Consider the following 14,814-nt stretch of genomic DNA (forward strand, 5'->3'; position numbering starts at 1 on the left):
GCGCTGTGAATTATAGAGGGCGCTCGCGCATGCAACTTCGCGATTACGAAAACCTTGCGCACGGAAAATGTACATTTTTATAACGATAGTGCGAAGTCTTCCCTTTACTGTCTATAGGGCTACTGTAGGCGTAACCATAACTGTAACGGGACCGCTATGGGCGTGACGAGCTTCGTAAAAGGTGACGAGCGTGACCTAGCATCCATTCTGTGTTTACACTTTGCCGTACGCAGATATCAAGTGATAAGAACTAAGAAAGCAGAAGAAAATAATTATTAATTAAATTGGAAGTTTGAAAACTTCGCGAGTAAATTATTCCGAGATTCTTTTGACAAGTGTTGAATAATAGGTAATACAAGGAGAACCTGGAAAATGCTGTAAGTATTCATTTGTTATGTATCTATGATTCTGAGCCACACTCAAACACATACGATTTCAATAACCAAAGTTCTTTTGAAACAAACGAAGTGTCATTTCATAGTATATTATGCTTGAAAATACCGAAGCCAAGAGGAGTAGGCTACTTGAATAATACCCTATTTTCCAACTAAATTCCGATATGGGTGTTAGTGTTATGAAATTCACAATGAACTGCTTTTGATCGCTACTGTGTGTAACACTTTTCATAAACTTTCGTAATTCTGGTTCAAAGTTATTGTGTTCGAACGTTCTAAAAAAAAATTTGGTTGCTTAAAGTATATAGATCTACCCATTATACTTGTATGTCATTCGATTGTAACTTGTAGTTATTATGTACCTATTCATCGAATCATCATGATTATGTTTTTATTATGGATGCTCCGCAAACTGCAAGTCCAGGTCCACTGCCCAGTATCATGCGTTCCCTCATGCATAGAAAGGTGTATATTTTTATTTTACAATTAGCGACACATTTGAAATAGTGGGCATCACTGGCATCATGTATTCGAATTCACTAAAAATTATTTTACTAAAGCTAAAAATCTATTTTGAAAAAGTCGATGCTAATTTCGTGAACAGGGTATCGAAATACCCCAATTATCACAACTTTCACGATAATTTTGGCAAAATTTTCCAAATTGGCTTTTTCATTCAAATACTAATAGGTACCTACTTACTTAATCGGTTAATCCTAAACATTCAAATCAAAGACCTTTTGATAGGTATAGGTAAAATCTGTTAGTGTCACTAGTTCTATGTGGAATAATTTTGTTGATCGTAATTTTTTTCGTAAATGCCATAGATTTTTGGAGACAAAAAGCAGACATCCGATAGAAAAATGAGTTCTGGGCCCCTATTCTTAAAATTCTTTATCCCCGTTATTCGTGCAATTTGTGTTATTTTTTTTGTATAGGGGTATTCTTGAAATTCTTTATGGTGGGTTATCTGTCGCTATCTGTGCAATAAATAGCGCGGATAGCGAGATCAAAAAGGTGTCGTTATGAACGTTATGAGTGTTATTTCTTGTAAAGACAGTTGGCTAAGAGAAAATTTCAGTGCAGAAAGTGGAGTTGTCCAATGAAAATGTGATAAGCTAAGGAGATCTTGAATTTTAGAAATTTCAGCTCAGCTTAAAATCAATTTTTTACTCCAGTTTTGAAGTTTTGGGTCTGATTAAAGTGAAAAATGTTGTAAGGATTTATAGAGGTGAAAAGAAATGCTTTTATAAACTATTTTTAGCACGCAAAATTTTCGTTAAAATTTTTTTTCAAGAATACCAATTTTAGATAACATAGATTACACTAATAACGACAATTTTGGGATAACTCAAATTGCACAAATAACAGGGATAAAGAATTTCAAGAATAGGCGCCCTGAACTGCGAGAATATCAAAAATAACTTTGAGAACATCGTTATTTAAAGAGACAATCAATTTTTTTCATAATTTTTGTGTTTTCAAATGTTGCATATTTTTTCCTCAAACTTTTAAAATCACTGAAATCAGTAAAATGAGTCAAAAAACGAAAATGTTATTTTTATTAACCAAACCATAACTTGACAAAAACTCAATTTTTTCTTGAAAAAAAAAAAAATGAAAAAACATTTTTCAGTAAATATGGAGATATCAATTATATTATGGAGTTTAATTTTGATCGACCAAAAAAACAGTGCTCATAATTATGTATTCTGTTACACTTTCAGAGAACATGGATTTGGAAGATAGAAATTTGAAAGGAAGTATTGGAGGCAGTGGTGGTACAGCCTCAAGTGCACCAGAGAAGAAAAATGAGGATAACGCATATATTGCTAAGGATGAAGCAAATAGCAGCGGCATAAGTACAGTGAGTGAAAATGTGGAAGTTGAAAGTAGACGGTCATCTGCATCCATAGACCAAGAAGAGGAAGGAAAACGTGTCAAAAGGAGAATTGATAAAGATGATCACATTCGCAAAGATAGTTACAGTCACAAGAAAGATGACCAAAATGTGAAAAAAGAAGATATCTCACTTAAAAGTATGTAATGTTTTCTCACTTTCAGTCTTTCACACGCTATTGTTAGTGTTGATGCTATCTCAGCCATGTTGCTGGATGCTGGAGTATTTTCAATGGTTTAATGTTGGTCTTTTGTTTCTCTTTCTCTGCTCACAGGTAAAAACCCATTTGGAAATGTTGGAAGTTTGAAAACAAATGTGGCCAGTGTTACAACCATGTCTACATTTGAAGTGACCAATGCCACTACAAGTGGCACAGCATCAATGACGGTGACAAATCCAACAACATCAACATTGTCAGTAGTGACAACAGCAGTTGCAGCAAATACCTCATCGATGATGGTACCTACAACAACACAATGCGACTCTTCAGAAAATGATGACCCATTCAGATGCGGTGTTGACAGCCCTGGTCCAAAAGTGCCACCATTAAAGATTGTTATACCATCTGGGGAAGCTGGGGAACAGGGCAATAGAAATGGTAAAATGGTGACTAGACAACATGGAGGTCTACCTTACATTGTTGTACCGAGTGATGAGACTGGTGCAGTGTCTCTGACATCTCCTAATAGTCCTAATATTATGAACACCATCAGAGATGACGACTCATCAATTACCTCATCTACTGCAAATCTATCTAATGAAGAGCAAAGAATTCAGCAGAGGGTCTTACGCAGCACAAACAGGTAGCTATCTCCAGATATGGCTTGATTATTATTTATTTTTTTCTTGTATACACTTGAGTACACATTTTCTGCCAACAACACATGAAACTAGTCAACAATTTGCTATCTTTGCTATCTCATTTCACCCTCCATGCACTCATTTCTCATCTAGTAAAATGAATTTCAATTTCAAGCTAAAAAATCATAAATAACTTATCCACTATAGTAGAATATGAGGGTTGTTCAATACATAATTCATAAACAGAAAAAGTAACTTGGAGGAGAAACAATTAATGAAGCTGTAGCGTTCAGGAGGGTTTCAGTTTGTTAAGTACAGTAGAGTGTTGGTTACGCATATGATCAGTTGTTGTAAATTTATGGTCATCTATTACATTTCAGTGAGCCCAAACCTGTGGAACCTCCATACACTATAAACACACATTTAGGACACTTTATTACCTCTTCATTATTCTCAATTATGTTTTTAAAGGTCAGAGGTCTAATAAGACAGAAATCACTGTACACTGTGTGGTAGGTGGTTAGTTCCCAGCTCAATTTTTGGAAAGTTTACCTATTTTGGTGGATTAGTGGAGGGTACAGGGAGGGGGGGGGGACATCTTGTTTGTAATATTTTTTCACTTGTGACTCGAATGATTTTTATTTCAAATTTTCAGCCACAAAATATCACTGAACAGTAGTAATGGCAACAACAATGGTGATGATAGCGCTGCTAGTAACACTAGTAGCAGCAATACTGATGCGACTCGTCATTCCAGTAATGGAGACAACAATAGTATTCTAGCTGGCAGTAGCACTAATATCAACAATAACAACAACAGCTCTACTACATCCATGAGCAAGTGTGATGCAAGTGGTATGGGTGTTGGTGGTAATGGCAGCAGCAGTAGTAATAGTAGCCTGAGCACTGCCAGCAACTCTGGTGTGAATTACAACAGTGGTAGTAACAATGTCATGAATAACCCCAACAATGTTGATAATGGGAGTAACCTTGGAAATAACAATGGTTCTAGGGCTGCTATTTGCAATTCTAGTAGTTCAACCTCTGCTACAAATGCTACCACTTTTGCTAATACCACTTCTACTAGTTCCATCACCTCCACAAATAATAGCAGTGGCGGAGGTAGTGGCAGTAGCTCAAACAACAACAGTTCTGCAGCCAGCAATATCACTACTCACAGTAATCTGACAACTGGTAGGACCAACAACAGTGGAGAATGCAGTAGTGGTAGTAACAGCAGTGAAACTAGTGGAAATTCATCTCCTGCTACTATGGAAATGTCTCCTTCTGGTGACACATTCATGAGTAGTGCTACTTTGAGCAGTAATAAAGAAGATGGAAATGATGGTGGGGGATCTGTCAAATCAAAAACAGAATCTAATAGTGCTAAAAGTGGTAGCACTAAAACTGAAGCTGGTGGTAATTCAGGAACAACAAAAATGAAACCTGAATTACACAGCAGTAGCAGTAACAACAGTAAGACTAAGAGTGATTTGGAAGATGACAGTAATAAAGGTAGTACAAATAGTGATACTAGATGCGCAATCACTAGTTCAGCTACTAGTTTTGTGACTTCTATAACTGATACACAAAATAAAGAAGCAACAGTGCCAGTTGTTGAGCTACATCCTCGTAAGCGGAAGCTAAAATCAAAGCAAGAAATCAATCACACAACGACCGAATTGGATCATTCCATCAGTTTTGGCTCAGCTCCACATCCCCATGAAGTACCTGTTACAAATTGTTATCAAATGTTTATGGACATTAGGAGACAGGTATGGTGCACTACATCTACCATATTATTTGCATAGTAGGTACATATGTACATCCATAATGAAACAAGGTAAATTTGTTGTTGACTACAGATAGATGTGAAACGTAAAGGATTATTTCCAATACAACCCAAACCTCCACAAGGATTCAAAGATTACCTGATGAATCGATGTACATACACATTAGCTGGTAATTCAATACCCAGGCTGAAACGGCGCAATGCAGAACCACCAGAGGGAATTGATGATAGGCTCAAAGATTTGTATCAGGAACAAGAGGCGGAACGCTACAGCTTGCGTATGCAGGTGTGTTGTCATGCTATGCTTTAGCCATACACATACAAACATGTGCCACATATTTATGAATCCATTTATATGCTTTTAAGCTGTTTTATTTGCATTTCACATTCTGCATCATGATTGGCAATGATGTTGATGGGTATTGTATATATTTATATGCAGATTGCATGGTGCATGACGTTATTGACATTAGTGTTTTTATTGTTTTAAATATTTCTGAACAGGGTTTGTTCTCATTCATTCAGGTCCATGTATTTTTTTTTAGTGAGTGAAAGTGAAACATTCAAATTTGAAGAAAGTTATGAAAAAAAAACTTTGATATTACAGTTGGTATCACACAGCAACAAGCTTTTTGTCAGAGGTGGCATTTTATGATTTTTCATTAGTGGCCTGTGATACTAACAAAAAATTCAATTTATGATGGCAGCTTGAACTTTCTCAAATTGTGGGTAGTGGTGGTACCCTCTGTGTGATAGCAAAATTAATTCAAAATTACCCAACTATTTCAAGTAAAAATGCTTACTTTGAATGTTCATGCTTTTCTTGGACTTTAGGAGGATGAAAATGAAATTTTAGTCATAAAAATTTGAATCACAGTAGGTACCTATTAAAAATGTAGAAGCAGAATGAAATTGTAAACATGTTTTGAATCAGATTTTCTAAAACTTAGACATGTGGGGTAGAAGGAAGAACTCAAGGTTCGGGCTGTAAAGTAATAGTAGGTATGATATAAGAAGTTTTTATATTCTACCTGGCTCTAAGTACTTACAGTATTAATTACCACATTTTAGTGATGACTGACCTGAAAAAAATTTGGCATCAGGGGGCTTGATGATTCTGGCTAACAGTTTCAGAGGCCCAGTAAAAAAACAAATTGGTGGCAGCAGCTGAGCCAATCCAAAATTTGGTATTTCTCTGTATGAAGTTCATGGCATTACACCAAGTTATTGAAAACTTTGAAAAAATACAGACTTGATAAAAATTCCAATGTATCCACAACAGCATGTCAGTCTTGGAAATTTATCTTATTTTGAAGCATTTTAAATCTGAAATTACATTATGTACATCAAACTTTTAGTAGTGATTTTCTAATAGTTCGCCAGATTTGCTATTTGTATTTAAATTTTGTCAGGCCTTTTTTAAAATTTGGGATTTCAAAAATTAAGTTGACTTTAGCAACAAACATATCCATAACTTGTATGTAAGTCAAAACTTTCCTATGAGAAGAGACTTTACACCCATTTTCTCATCATGCTCATTTATTTTTGATACTCTGCAATATGTACTGCTCAGATAGGTAGTATAATTCGAATGTCTATGTATAATTCTCGCATTTATACTTTGTTTATGCGCAGCATGTGGTAGAAAAAGAAAAGCTGGTCCTGAGTGTGGAACAAGAAATACTGAGAGTACATGGCAGAGCAGCCAGAGCTTTGGCCAACCAAGCGTTGCCCTTTTCAGCCTGCACCATATTGAAGGATGAAGAGGTTTATAATGTCATCACTCCCGAGCAAGAAGAGAAAGATCGCAACGCCAGGTCTCGTTATAATGGCCGGTTATTCATTTCATGGTTGCAAGATGTAGATGACAAATGGGAGAAAATTAAGGTGAGCAAATAGGGGCAATCTGACCTCGCAATCAAAGTACATTGCTAGTCTTACACCTACCTCATACCTTCCCACCTATTTATGGTTCCTCATTCTGATGACAAAAGTTTACTCAACTTCCAACAATGTGCAATAAATTGCCGCTTACCTAGCAGATAGAACCCATGCATGTTTTTTTTTACCTTGAAACCCCTCAATCTAGCCACTGTTTCATTTTGATTTTCTAGGAAGAAATGTTGGCTCGCCATCATAAAGAAGCCGAGAGTTTGAATGCGGTTCAAAAATTCAATTGGGACTTGAAAATGCGTCTTTTAGGCCTGTGGAAGAAAAAGAATACTGTTCCAATTGATGAAAGTCATGTTCCTATGATTAGTGTGAGCGACGATTTTGATCTGTTACCAGAATGAAAATCAACCTATCCACTGTAGAAAATGATAATTTTTGACTCGCCAGCAATGTTTTTCACTTTGAACACATGTGTGGTGTACATAATGTATAATAAATTAGTTTATAAGTATGTAAGTAAGGGATATTATTGGTCCACTTGTAAACAAATATGTACCTATACAATTTTTTAGAGAAACTTTCGTGAATAAAGTAATTTTATCTGTAAAATTTCAGTGTTGATACAATTGAATTTTGAATTTGCTGCAGTTAAAATTGAGCTGATGATGAAATATGCGTTTGCCCAATAAAGTCCAAAATTACAAAAATAGTTCACTTAAAAGTGGAATATCACTCCTGAAAAATTGTAAGATCTGTTTTCAAGTATGGCCACACTCAAAGGAGGGTGTTTTGATTCAATAAATACTTCTAAGAGATGAATTCTCAATCATGAGTTGATTTATTGACCATCAGTAAACACTTGAGGATTGAGAAATCAAAGTTGTATAAAATCATCTAAGGGATCAATCGATTACTAATAACATTACACATTGCATTAATTTGTACTTGAGAAATGAAAAATGTAACACGCAAATCAGTTTGTACACAACACAAAACTTAAGAGGTAGATAATACGAGAATGTAATACTGCATGTCTGTGTAGTATTTGTATCACATGTACACAGACATATTAATACTACACCAGGACCTTGCATTTTGTACATAAAAAATGATAAAGTGGAAGGAACAACAAAATACATAAATACCTAGTAGCGAGGAAATAAAAACAAGCGTAAAAAGAATTTTGTTTTTTAGTTTTCTTTTGAATCGGAATCCAAAAAAAATTAATTACATACTATACACTGACACGAGACAGGGTTGACCACTTTGCCTGTACCCAACGTACTCGATCATGCATTCGCATTGTATGTACTATAGCCAGCATCATTTGATACCGAGATCGAGAGTGCTGCGTTTAACGCAACTTGGTTGAAGGATCTGGTATCGCTTCTTTAGGATCACAAGTAAATGAAATTGTTATGGCAAATCTGACACCGTGTGTAACTCGTTCGACAAAATGCATATTCTCGTGGCCTGATGTAAACAATAGAACACGTCCTACGCACCAAGACATTTTATTACGTTTAAATGGACAGTTGAAACTATGTATTGCCTACATATGTAGTATTTCTACATTATTGAAATGGTGAACACTCAGAAGCACCTACTTATCAAGTGCAAAGGTGTTTTCTTACCTTTTTTAGGCTGCACAGCGCTGGTAGAATTACCTTTCTCCAAGAAATTGAACTGACCTCCGTTGAAATCGATTCCGTAATCGTTCAAGTAGAGTAATGTTGTGTAATGGAATGAAGGGTAGGTTTCCTGAAATGGAATAATACGTGTACCATACAATAACATATATGAGTATGAGTGGTATACATAATGACATAATGACTAATGACCATGCGCCATTCAAAGGCGGGTGTCTCCGGCAGTAAATTCTCAGGAGCATCGATGGCTGTACCATACGTATGTAATAATATTCTATACTAACAAACTCCCAGCAGAACTCTTGAAAAAAATAAAATAAAAAAACTATTATTACCTTATCGATGTGCGGATGCCAATACTCGTCGTTGCCGGATAGAGGTGGTTTATTAGTTAGACGTGAGAAAAACGTAGGTTTCGTTAAATAAACCTTGTTTGGTAAAATTCCAAACTTGGAAGCGAGAGCATTTTGAATTTTTTCTCGTACTTTTCTGTACACAAAAAACAAAAATTTCAATAAAACGACGACCGATCTCGTTGATGCGCTTACGAGTACCTATCTAAATCTATACTTGTCTTTCAATCATAATATGCATCTATGTTCGAGCTGCCAACTTACATTTTCAAAAAAAAAATTTCTTTTGGGTACTCGATATTTCTGCGCAGCCTGTAGCTAGAGGTACTTACATCAGGCTATACTCACAAGGGAACCTCTTGAGGTGTCCGCCTCCGATTTGAACGGGACCGCGATTTTTGGAAAGAGCATGTTCTAAAACCCCCAAATCCAAATTTTCAGCTGCCCAAGTTCATTTTTCGATTTTTGGCAAATTTTTGAAAATCCAAAATTGACTATTTTGGTGATTTATGCTTTTTTTTTAAGAAGTACGTACTTGATCAGTAAAAATGTTCAAAATAAGTCCTAAAACTAATATTAACCCCCCAAATCCAAATTTCGCCATTTCCAGTCATTCTGGGCCTCCAGCGCTATTTTTCAATTTCTCCAGAATTTTGAATTTGCTCCAGAAAGCGTGAATATGAACTTGGGTAGCTAAAAATCGAGTTGTGTCTTATACTCGATCTGTTTAACGAGTTTATCCACATTTGAGTCGATCAGTCGATTTTGGGAGGGACACCTCAAGAGGGGTTTTTTGACCACCTTTTTCCATAATAAGAAATCCAAAAAAATCAAAATTTTACCGTTTGAGAGGAAATTTTCGAAATTTGCGCGAATCGCTGTATTTCGAACACAACAAATCCCCTGAGGCCGAGTTCCGCCATTTCCAGCCATTCTGGAGCCTCCAGTGCAATTTTTCAATTTCTCCAGAAGTTTAAATTTACTCCAGAAGGCGTGAATATGACGTTGGGCGGCTAAAAATCGAGTTGAGTGTTATACTCGACCTGTTCAACGAATTTATCCACATTTGAGCCGATTCCGGAGGGGATACCTCAAGAGTGGGTTTTTGACCAGCTTTTTTCATAAATAAGAAATCAAAAAAAAAAAAAATTTCCGTTTGTGAGGAAATTTTTGTAATGTGCGCGAATCTCTGTATTTCGAACACAACAAACCCCCTGAGGCCGAGTTCCGCCATTTCCAGCCATTCTGGAGCCTCCAGTGCAATTTTTCAATTTCTCCAGAATCTTCAATTTGCTCCAGAAGGCGTGAATATGAAGTTGGGCAGCTAAAAATCGAGTTGTGCGTTATACTCGAACTGTTTAACGAATTTATTCACATTTGAGCCGATTCTGAAGGGGACACCTCAAGAGTGGGTTTTTGACCAGCTTCTTTCATAATAAAAATATCCAAAAATTAAAGGGAAGCCCAAGACAGGCTGGAAATGGCAAAAATTCGCTCTCGAGTGGTTAATTAATGACAAAATACTCTTGAGATGTCCCCTCCAGAATCGGCTCAAATGTGGATAAATTCGTTGAACAGGTCGAGTATAACACTCAACTCGATTTTTAGCTGCCCAACTTCATATTCACGCCTTCTGGAGCAAATTGAAAATTCTGGAGAAATTGAAAAATTGCACTGGAGGCTCCAGAATGGTTGGAAATGGCGGAACTCGGCCTCAGGGGGTTAGTTCATGACAAAACACTGCGATTCGCGCACATTTCAAAAATTTTCTCGCAAACGGAAAATTTTTGATTTTTGAATATTTTTATTCTGAAAAAAGGCTGGTCAAAAAACCACTCTTGAGGTGTCCGCTCCAGAATCGGCTCAAATGTGGATAAATTCGTTAAACAGGTCGAGTATAACACTCAACACGATTTTTAGCTGCCCAACTTCATATTCACGCCTTCTGGAGCAAATTGAAAATTCTGGAGAAATTGAAAAATTGCACTGGAGGCTCCAGAATGGCTGGAAATGGCGGAACTCGGCCTCAGGGGATTTGTTGTGTTCGAAATACAGCGATTCGCGCAAATTTCGAAAAGTTCTTCTCAAACGGTAAAATTTTGATTTTTTGGATTTCTCATTATGAAAAAAGGTGGTCAAAAAACCCCTCTTGAGGTGTCCCTCCCAAAATCGACTCAAATGTGGATAAACTCGTTAAACAGATCGAGTATAACACACAAGTCGATTTTTAGCTGCCCAACTTCATATTCACGCTTTCTGGAGCAAATTCAAAATTCTGGAGAAATTGAAAAATAGCGCTGGAGGCTCCAGAATGGCTGGAAATGCCGAAATTTGGATTTGAGGGGTTAATATCAGTTTTAGGACTTATAATGAACATTTTTACTGATCAAGTACGTACTTTTTTAAAAAAAAGCATAAATCACCAAAATAGTCAATTTTGGATTTTCAAAAATTCGCCAAAAATCGAAAAATGAACTTGGGCAGCTGAAAATTTGGATTTGGGGGTTTTAGAACATGCTCTTTCCAAAAATCGCAGTCCCGTTCAAATCGAAGGCGGATACCTCAAGAGGTTCCCTTGTCAGTACAGTACGTACAGTAAGCCTACCTGTTAAGTACGTACGGATACTAGCGAAATGAATTGATATCGCGATTCGACGACACTCACTTGTATACTTGCAATTCGGAAACCTTGAATAATTTATCCGGCGATTGTAGTTTGTAAAGATTGACGAAATGAACTCCTTTCGACATGGCGCCCGTGTGTAGATCCAATATAGAAGCTCCTCCGGAAGATCCGCCGAACGATAAGCCACGTCTAACCAAATTTAGCATTACGTCGACCTCGTTGCTAGTTACCACATTATCCATCACATATCTTCCGCATTTTTTTGGTTTACATCCTGCAAAATACGTACACCACATAAACAGAGTCGCCGCTGCGATTCCAACAAGTAGGTACATAGATCGTTAATAGACTTACCCGGATAATTGCTAATATCTCTTAGATATTTGGGCGAACACGCGACATGGACAGCTTTGAATTCGAACTTTTTTTCTTGCTCGGCGAATAGTCTGTTGTAGGCTTGCTCTTCTCTTCTGAACGCCGAGTATAAAACCATGCTGCCGACGACGAAACATACCAGCCACGTAACTCGTACGAATAATGTAACCGAATCGCTGTAATTTGAATATTGCCAAATAAAGGCACGAAAAAATACATTAAACTACCTGACAATTATCTTTTCGTAATGATGCGTTCGCTTTTCAAAGAACACACCACGCAAAGTTGTCGATTATCCATCCGGATACTTGGCGATTCAAGTTCAACTAAAATAATTGCGATCCTTTTGAAAAAAATTTGTCAACGTGAAAATCTATATCTGAAGCAAAAATGACGGTGGTCGTGGTCGCATCGATAGTGAATTTAGAATCTTCAAATTCAAAGTTCAGAAAAAGTGGACGTTGGTCAATTTTTCACTAGCTTTACTGACGTAGGAACCATATCCGGATCATCGGACATCAGTTTCGTATCCATCCGGATACTCGACAACTATGTATGTACTAAGCAGTAGGCGACAGCCAGCAATCGACAAGCGATTACGGTGGCGCAGGCGATCATACCAAAGCCAATTGCCATATGCCACACGAGTTACCTGCCGGCTGCTGGCTGCCACTCAACACTCACCTAACCAAGCGCTTCTTTTTTACCATTTCTTCTTCCACCAAGTCATACGGCTCGCTATAGCTCAACTGGATCTAAAAATTTGAGAGTTATTCAATCGCTCAGAAAATTAAAAACAAAAAAAACGCAGCTAGCAGAACGACACCACATCTTCATCCAACTATTAAGGTACCTACCTATTGCTTAAATGCAACATTTCAGCGAGTTTCGGAACGATCGAATGAATCTACTTTCGTGTCACTTACGAATTACGATTCCGCTGATGCTGGAGCGTTCATCGAGGCCATTTGGTAGGATTTTTCAAGTTCACCGATCCATGGTAGTACGATATCAGCTACGTATCACAACATTCACTGTGTACACGACGCAGCCATCGTCGCTTTTTCAGCCTAAAAAATCGAAACGTCATATTAGGAGGTAGGTAGGTATTTCGGCGGTGCCGTGTTGTATTACCAGTACCGTACGATGTACGCCAAACCGTGTAAAAACAAATACGATACCTACTATACCGTATATATAGAAGATCTTCTGAACATGGATAGAATAGCACACAGTCTTCGATTCCTTTCGCTCGCGTTGATGGAAAAATTACCGTTGAACGTGAAAAATACGCGAGTGATTTATTGATTAAGCAATTTCGCATTCGTACAATAAGTACTGATTTTACTACGCACTACGCCGGCTCTAAGCGAAGACATTGTACGTATCAATTACCTGATGGTAATTTTCGATTCTGTTCGCCGAAATATTCTACTACAAACGCCAAAAATCATGCCGAGCATAATTAATTAATTATTTTAAATTCGAATTATTACAAAAAATAATTCAAACTTTTGAATTTTTTGATAATACAAGTTGCAACAAAAAAAAAAAAAAAAATACACAAAAACAACGCCATCCGGGTTGGTGCGGTGCGGGGACGCATTTTACCATTCCCTACATGCATTTCAGCAACAAGGGATATTTATCACGTATGTATTGCTGTTTTTAGTGTTGGGGGGCGTTGTGTCTGCTCACCTCGGCTTCGCCTCGGTTGCGCTGGTCGCTTTGTCGTTCATACTATGTCGGTTAACTTCCCTCGGCCTTCGGCCTCCGTGAGTACAATTTTTTTATAAACAACCGCAAGTGCTACATACACGGTAAATGTCCAGCCTCCGTCTGAACTCACCAAGGGGAGTAATGTCGATCGAGTGAAATATAAATTATGAACGGCTCGGCTTCGCCTCGCCTAATTCGGCATACTATTCGAAAAATAAAAATAATATTAATAAAATACACTTGAAAAAAAATTTATGGTAAAAAAAAATTTTCAAAAATTTGGAATCGAGCGGGGATCGAACTCTGGACCTTCCGATTACTAAGCCTTCTGTCCTGCCACACCGCCATCGCTGCTGGTTGCAAGAACTCGTTTTCGAACGCTATTGAGGCTGCAACCCCTGGTGCAGCGCTAGTGTCGATATTAGTGATAACAGTTGAAATAGGGGTCTGATGTATTGGATTATATAGCAAAATTTTGAATTATTGCATTATTTTATAACTGAAAGAAGTAAAGACTTATTTAAATGTAAGCATCTTTAGTAGAATTTCACGCCCTTTCATAAAATGTCAACAGAAAAATTCTACGTGCAATATTTTCAGAGATATTGAATTTCAAAGAATGTTGAAATTCTATTTCTTCGTCATCTTTTCTATATTTTAGTAATAATATTTTAAAATAGTTGATACCCAACCTGTGAAAATGAGTTTTATATTTCAGTGTGAAACAGGAGTACATAATTTTGAATAGATATTTGATATTCGTTGTTTTGTAAGAGAGATAACAGCTCTAAAAGCATTCACTATCACTTTCACTAACATCAATTTCTTTCATCATTAAAGATTTTGTAAAGTTTAAACTGAAATTTAACTAACAATCAAATTAAAAATCATGAAAATACACGAATAATACGAATATAGAAATAAAAAAGCGCTAAATCAATTAAACTGATCATAGTGATTACTCAGTAATCACTGAATCACAAACTTTGAAATTCAATATCTCCGAAATTATTTCACGTGGAATTTTTCTGTTGACATTTTATGAAAGAGCGTGAAATTCTACTAAAGGTACTTACATTTAAAAAAGTCTTTACTTCTTTCAGTTATAAAAAAATGCAATAATTCGGCATTCTCCCATATAACCCAATGCATTAGACCCCTATTTCAGTTGTTATCACTCTTATCAGTATTTTTAGTTCCAAAAGTTGCAACCTCAATAGAAGCAGCGGAACAACGACGAAAACGAAAACTACTTATATACGCGTGCGCGCGCATGTACGCGTTGCTGAAACGATGTAGGGAATGCTTAAA

At 36.8% G+C, this 14,814-nt stretch overlaps 2 protein-coding genes across 5 annotated transcripts; one reads left to right on the plus strand and one right to left on the minus strand.

The window, feature by feature from the left end:
• The first annotated feature begins 215 nt into the window (after positions 1-215).
• Positions 216-7,390, plus strand: LOC135839657 (ankyrin repeat domain-containing protein 12). Its single transcript, XM_065355777.1, has 7 exons — positions 216-377; positions 2,123-2,434; positions 2,570-3,098; positions 3,752-4,871; positions 4,962-5,174; positions 6,524-6,775; positions 7,003-7,390. Exons 2-7 carry the CDS (start codon positions 2,128-2,130, stop codon positions 7,180-7,182), a joined length of 2,601 nt encoding a protein of 866 aa, XP_065211849.1. The 5' UTR covers positions 216-377; positions 2,123-2,127; the 3' UTR covers positions 7,183-7,390.
• Positions 7,391-7,703: 313 nt separating this feature from the next.
• On the minus strand, positions 7,704-14,713 carry LOC135839659 (2-oxoglutarate and iron-dependent oxygenase domain-containing protein 3-like). Of its 4 annotated transcripts, none has more exons than XM_065355779.1 (9): positions 13,813-14,713; positions 12,970-13,706; positions 12,642-12,854; positions 12,469-12,539; positions 11,764-11,960; positions 11,449-11,683; positions 8,766-8,919; positions 8,416-8,542; positions 7,704-8,278 (listed from the first exon to the last, which is right to left on the minus strand). In XM_065355779.1, the coding sequence occupies exons 4-9, from the start codon at positions 12,492-12,494 to the stop codon at positions 8,136-8,138; spliced, it is 882 nt and encodes a 293-aa protein (XP_065211851.1). In that variant the 5' UTR covers positions 12,495-12,539; positions 12,642-12,854; positions 12,970-13,706; positions 13,813-14,713; the 3' UTR covers positions 7,704-8,135. The 4 variants fall into 4 exon arrangements, with proteins under 4 accessions (XP_065211851.1, XP_065211852.1, XP_065211854.1 ...); XM_065355780.1 differs by having other exon boundaries at positions 12,970-13,218; positions 13,483-14,713; XM_065355782.1 differs by having other exon boundaries at positions 12,975-14,713.
• Between the last annotated feature and the right edge of the window lie 101 nt (positions 14,714-14,814).

Source organism: Planococcus citri, chromosome 3 (assembly GCF_950023065.1).
Source record: "Planococcus citri chromosome 3, ihPlaCitr1.1, whole genome shotgun sequence".
Lineage (NCBI taxonomy): Eukaryota > Metazoa > Arthropoda > Insecta > Hemiptera > Pseudococcidae > Planococcus > Planococcus citri.

Coding starts and splice junctions, on each gene's coding strand:
- LOC135839657 (XM_065355777.1), top strand. CDS start 2,128: ATGGATTTGGAAGATAGAAATTTGAAAGGAAGTATTGGAGGCAGTGGT. Junction 3,099..3,751: donor GTCTTACGCAGCACAAACAG/GTAGCTATCTCC, acceptor TCAAATTTTCAG/CCACAAAATATCACTGAACA. Junction 5,175..6,523: donor GCTACAGCTTGCGTATGCAG/GTGTGTTGTCAT, acceptor GTTTATGCGCAG/CATGTGGTAGAAAAAGAAAA.
- LOC135839659 (XM_065355779.1), bottom strand. CDS start 12,494: ATGGTAAAAAAGAAGCGCTTGGTTAG. Junction 11,684..11,763: donor AGATATTAGCAATTATCCGG/GTAAGTCTATTA, acceptor CGTATTTTGCAG/GATGTAAACCAAAAAAATGC. Junction 8,543..8,765: donor GGCATCCGCACATCGATAAG/GTAATAATAGTT, acceptor ATTCCATTTCAG/GAAACCTACCCTTCATTCCA.